This window comes from Malus domestica, chromosome 08, assembly GCF_042453785.1.
Source record: "Malus domestica chromosome 08, GDT2T_hap1".
NCBI classification, from domain to species: Eukaryota; Viridiplantae; Streptophyta; class Magnoliopsida; order Rosales; family Rosaceae; genus Malus; species Malus domestica.
The window spans coordinates 10,758,731-10,764,591 of record NC_091668.1 but is presented as its reverse complement, the minus strand read 5'-3'; the positions used below and the strand labels follow the sequence as shown (position 1 = coordinate 10,764,591).

The 5,861-nt window shown below is 40.0% G+C and overlaps 2 protein-coding genes across 3 annotated transcripts; one reads left to right on the top strand and one right to left on the bottom strand.

Moving 5' to 3' along the window:
• Positions 1 to 643: 643 nt before the first annotated feature.
• Positions 644 to 2,341, bottom strand: LOC139198324 (uncharacterized). 2 transcript variants are annotated; one of them, XM_070826856.1, is made up of 4 exons: positions 2,193 to 2,341; positions 2,003 to 2,056; positions 1,126 to 1,272; positions 644 to 1,031 (listed from the first exon to the last, which is right to left on the bottom strand). In XM_070826856.1, the coding sequence occupies exons 1-4, from the start codon at positions 2,276 to 2,278 to the stop codon at positions 1,022 to 1,024; spliced, it is 297 nt and encodes a 98-aa protein (XP_070682957.1). In that variant the 5' UTR covers positions 2,279 to 2,341; the 3' UTR covers positions 644 to 1,021. The 2 variants fall into 2 exon arrangements, with proteins under 2 accessions (XP_070682957.1, XP_070682956.1); XM_070826855.1 differs by lacking the exons at positions 2,003 to 2,056; positions 2,193 to 2,341 and adding an exon at positions 1,393 to 1,487.
• A 729-nt stretch (positions 2,342 to 3,070) lies between these two features.
• LOC103441199 (glycosyltransferase family protein 64 C3-like) lies at positions 3,071 to 5,407 on the top strand. Its single transcript, XM_008379902.4, has 2 exons — positions 3,071 to 3,234; positions 3,444 to 5,407. Exon 2 carries the CDS (start codon positions 3,541 to 3,543, stop codon positions 4,564 to 4,566), a length of 1,026 nt encoding a protein of 341 aa, XP_008378124.3. The 5' UTR covers positions 3,071 to 3,234; positions 3,444 to 3,540; the 3' UTR covers positions 4,567 to 5,407.
• Positions 5,408 to 5,861: the final 454 nt, after the last annotated feature.

The window sequence follows — 5,861 nt, the reverse complement described above, 5'->3', positions numbered from 1 at the left end:
ATTTCATCACAATTCTTGATTTTGTTTATATGAGTTTATAGCTTGTTTTGTTAATGTTTTAATATTTATTAACCTTTTTCCTTTTCATTTGGTCTCAGGGAAGAGATCAAGTCAGTCCTCTGCCCCCAGCCTATCGTCACTCTTTCCCCAACGTTGCTTTGCCGCCATGACTTTTATCATTGAAACAGAAGCCTCAACTGAATCGGACGACGAAAGTACAGAGTGTCTATTGGGAATAAATCTCACATTGATGAAACAAGGGACCTTGCATGAACGGCCTTGCCAGCACCAGTCACGTAATGAGCCTATCCTACCAGGGTTCCATTGGAGTCCAGCCAATGGTAACCCCCGACAAGAACATCCAAGGCTCCCATGCAACCATATGGTTGGGGTACCATCTAAGTTGTTCTCGCCTGAACAAGTTGACAACTACAAGTAACTGTTAAAAACAGCTCAAAACAAAAGGATGGGACACACATCAGATCTTTCCCGCCGTATAATGCCTCATGTCTTCCATTACTTCTCAATCCTTATGGCGACAGAGGAGTCCATTGCAGGACGAGGCTAGGTACTAGCTGGGACGATTTTATTTGTAATCATAAAAAACTGTGATCCACACAGGTACGATATATGCAGAACCAACTTGAAAGGAAAACATAATTCACCATTAATTAAACTATGTAGCATCCTGAGAAGTCATTACACAGCAGACTAACAAACACAATTATCATTTTCATTCATGGAATGTATAATTCCTGATATATAGTGGCCCAGACGAGGACGAAAAAGGCTTTCAAGCCGAAACAACAGCGAAACAGCACAACATTACGACCGGCGTGTTTCCACTTTTGAAGAGTTGCGAACTTTTCATCTTCATCTTCATCTTCACCAGCCTCCAAATTCATTCCATGTAGGGCCGCCTTAATCCTTCGGAGCTGTCTTTTTAGCTTCTTCAAATCATACAGGGTCCGATCATATTTCGGTTTGGTGTTATCGTAGGCGAACCCCTTCTTATAAATCATCACCAGAACCTGTACCGATAGCAAAAGATCAATAGTTAGCATGAGCTTAAAGTTCACTATAAACTTGCTAATGAACCCACGCAAAATTAACAGTTGCACCCACATGTAAAAAAGGTTCAAATTCATAGCGGATGCTAGAAGACGGGTGAGATCCAAATCTTGGCTGCCAGTCTCCATTTCCACCTCCCTGATTTTGTTCTTGAAACGCTTCTTTAACTCCCTGAGGATGATGTTCGGATCCATGGTGTTCCTAAAAATACAAAAAAAGATTGAAACGTTTAACCAAAAAATCCATATTGGCATAGAACAGTTAATTAACAACAGTTGCGATGCATGCACCTATAAAAACAACAACAAAGTATTATCCTACCAAGTGGTGTCGGATTGATGCATGCATTGACATTGATGTTTATAGTCCAAAGCAATCACATTCTCAATGCTTTACAAATCGAAAGCTGCGTACATATGATTCACAACAGGGGAAGTTGAAATAATAAGATCAAAGAAGTGCTGTTGAAATTCTTGATTTGATGGGTAGAAATAGAATCCTTGGTTGAAATACAGCAATGGCGATTTCGATTTGGTTTTTTTCTAGAGTTTTAAACTATAGGTATACGAAAAACCCATCAAGTAAAAAAGTCGTACAACATTAAGATGCAACTCTAAAAGATTATGGTCACAAAACTCGAACAAAAGTCATACAAATTTACATAACATAATGCACAGCCAAAAACACTTAAACATCAATAAAATAGACAATTTACAAAATAAAAACGTTAAGCGCCTCACGGCTATGTTATGATAGATTCGAACATTTGCCTCGGATCAACTTCCATATCATAATTGCTCTAGTGAACAACTAAAGAAAATGGATAGATGGGAGATGGAAGAGAAAAAAAAAACAAATCTAAACATCTCTGGGTGCAACTATTCACCCAAAAAAAAAGTTAAAAAAAATTGAAGCTTGGCGGGAGCTTTACCAGTGTCGACTCGCCACCGTGAGCGGCGGAGACCACCTCAGCCGCCAATAACAACTGAAATGGGAAAATCAGTAAAAGAAATCAACTTACAAGTCGAATTATGCCAACAAATTCAAAAAATTCAAAACCCAAAACAAAATTTAGAAGGTAAAAAATCACAGATTTGAATAACCCAAATAAAAATAAATACCTGGAGTGGGTTGGGGAGAAGTGGGTTTGCTCTGCTAGGGCAAATGGGGGATTATCAGTAGTCGCAAATCGCAATGGTCTCTTCATTTCCCGCTGAAATAAGCACACTTCCACCAAAATAGGGCCTCTTTTCCTTATTTCTCCTGTTTTTGTCGCATTCCTCTCTTATGAATTATGATCGGCTCTCTTCTACTTATTACACGCGAACACTCTACTATCCCCCGTATTACACTACAAAATCCCTATTGACAACTGATTTACACAAAATCTTATATTGAGAATTGAAATTACTTATATGACATGAATATACTGCTACAGTAATGTTTTGCATTAAAATAAATATGTGTAAATTTTTATCCATACGTCTTTATTTTATTGGTATGGGATCCCAATGTGACAATGTACCTGTGTCATTTAAGTGGACGTCACTAAGAACTGATTTACACATAAAGTGAGGTGAGTTTTAGTTTTCCTTTATTTTTGATCATCCAATTGAAAAAATTAATCAAAAACGGCAAGCATGATTAAACATTTAGGGCTATCAAAAAATTTTCCCATGGGCCCAACTATAATAATTTCCATTTTAATCGCTTCTCAAACCCTAATTAGTTACTAGCTTAGGATGATTTAATGTTGATTTTCCCAAAACCGGCACTTTTGAGTTACGCGCGCCCTTTTCGAAAGAGGTATACTCAAAACGACAACGTCCAGCTGTAGTTTTAGGAACCGGATCCCCAAAAACTGAGCAGCTTGAGAAATCAATCAGGACCCTTGAAATTTAATCCAACGGTTACAATTAAGGAACTCCTTTTTTTAACCGTTGGATTAAATTTCAACGGTCCAGAATCATTTCTCAGGCTGCTCAGGTTTTTTGGGATCCGAAAAGGATCTGGTTCGTAGTTTTAAACATTATAATTTTTTTTTAATAATAATAAAACTGTGCATTTCAAATCTGACGGAACTGATGCCCAAATCGATATTCCCTTCTCCATCGCAAACCTTGATTCCTCTGCGTCGATTCAATTCTCCACCTTCGATTCCAGGTACCGCCATCTCCAATCTCATATTTTGATTTGTTAGCTTGATTACAATTTGCGAGTATAAATTTAAATTTAATTTTATGTTTTCTTCGATTTGTTTGTTGCTGTTGAGATGAAATTTATTGGAAAGAATAAGAATGCGATTTGTTTCGGTGAATTTTGTTTGTGCGTGTGACTGATAATCTTGTTTTTTTTAATCTTTTCACAAACAGGGAGTTTTTGTATTCGAGAATGTTCCGAAATCGAAAGGGTTAGGGTTTTGTTAATGCATAAGTTCTTATGAGTTAGAAAAACAAGGAGGCACTAGAGATGATGAATTCATGTCCAACTATCTTTGTAATTCTCATGTTTTTAGTCATCTTGAGCTCTGGGGGTGTTCATGTGCTATCTGTTCGTACACTTTCGACTGATCCTTGCAACCCCAAAGCCCAACAGGACCCGCAAAATCTCATTTCTGACCAGCTAACCGTACTCATCAATGGCTACTCCGAGTCTCGCATCCCTCTCCTTCAATCCATCGTCTCCACGTATGCGGCCTCGTCTTTGGTTTCATACATTCTTGTGCTTTGGGGAAACCCTTCCACCCCATCCCAGACCTTGTCCCAACTGGCTCGCAATCTCACAGACTCCTCCTTTGGATTCGGTGGCATCTCTGTAATCCGCCAAGCATCTGACAGCCTCAATAATCGGTTCCTCCCCAGGCCCGAAATTAAGACCCGAGCAGTCTTGGTCTGTGATGATGATGTTGAAGTTGACCCGAAATCCTTCGAATTTGCATTTAAAATGTGGGGATCAAACCCGGATCGGCTGGTTGGGTTCTTTGTCAGGTCACATGACATAGATTTGTCAAGGAAAGAGTGGATCTACACTGTTCATCCAGACAAGTACTCTATCATGCTCACCAAGTTTATGCTTTTGAAAAGCGAGTATTTGTTTCGGTACAGCTGTGCAGGAGGACCGGTGATGGCCAGCATGAGGAAGATCGTGGATAGGATGCAAAACTGCGAGGACATATTGATGAATTTTGTGGCAGCGGATGAGGTTAATGCAGGGCCTATATTGGTCGGAGCCGAAAGGGTTAGGGATTGGGGGGATGCGCGCAATGATCATGATGATGGTGATGCACGACGAGGATTGATTGGGGAGGTTGCACAGGTGGGATTGAGTAGTAGGAAAACAAAGCATAGGAAGAGGAGAGGGGAGTGTATAGGTGAGTTTCATAGGGTGCTGGGGAGAATGCCTTTGAGGTTCAGTTATGGGAAGGTTGTCAACTCCGTTGGCGAACAAGGGCTGTGTCAAAAAGGAGGGAAATTGGTGTTTTGTGATCAATCATAGTTGTTTTTCTGGAAGAACAGAAATTTTCAAATATTAGAAGGATTGAAATCTCATAGTCTTAAGTTTTATGGTGTAGCACCCTGGACCCATTTCAGAATCGGTGGACTTTTGAAAGAAGGCGCTCCAGCTGGTAAAAAGATGCTGCCATAGCACTCTTCAGTCTTGCAGTTTACAATGCTAACAAGGTCAGGTTGTGTTTGTCGAGGAAATTCCTCTACTTATTGCGCTGTTGATGGATAACAAGGCAGGCGTTATCGACAATGCCTTGCCGGTGCTTGCTCGAAGAGTTGGAGGAGATTGAAAAGAGCAGTATTTTAGTGCCTATTCTTTTTCATCTTTTCTCGAAGAGGGCAGGAAAATTCGATCACTCTTCCGTGGAGACTGCAAAGCTTGGCTGCTGATGGATCCTTTGAAACTCGAAGAAAAGCTGATGCACTGCTTAGATTACTCAACCGGTGCTGCTTTCAATGTCAGAATCAGATTGGTTGACAGTGCAAGAATGTTCTTAGTTTGTTTGATTCAGCACAGAAATGAAAGTGGGGTTGATTTATTAGAAAGCAATTCCATAAATGGAAGTTGATATTCTTTTCCGTATGCGGTGGGCTTGGGCCTGGAAGAGTAAAGCTACTTTTGCAACTTCGGTGCTGTTTGATCCAATTGAATGGATTGGGCTGCCTCGTTAAAAAGGATCATCCTAGCCATGTATATGCCAATTGTTTCACCGATTTACGTGACATAAGTAACCAACTAGCTCTTTTGTCTAATCATGTTTTCAGTTTTAATACTGAAATAAGTCTCAAGTTCGGTAACCTGGTTACCGGCTGCCGGCATTTTTGTTTCATCTCGACCTTTAAATTTTCAAAGCTTAATTTTGATTCTCATTTTAATTAACGATCTAACCGCTAAAAATCTCAGAGTATAAGATATCTCGGAGCATACTAAAAAATCCTCAAAATGCAAACCTAATGCATGAATCAAAACTAGGATTGGCTATGAATTGTTGGTAGAACGCAATCAGCAAATCGCACGATTCCAGGAATATGCTTGCCAGGAAGCAACCAAATTCGGAGTCAATCAAACACCTTGCGCCAACTAGCCTTTCTACTTCACGAAACCCTACTGGTTGGGCTTCGGCGGCTCGGCTTCCGGTGGAGCACCCGTTAAGTCATGCATCAACATTTGAAACCCTATATGTTTAAGGAACGAGAAAAAACTGTTGTGTCGTAGGGGTATATCTCTTGTATCTAGTAATACTCAATTAGGTGAGTTGAGTATTGTAGAGATAGTGGGATATT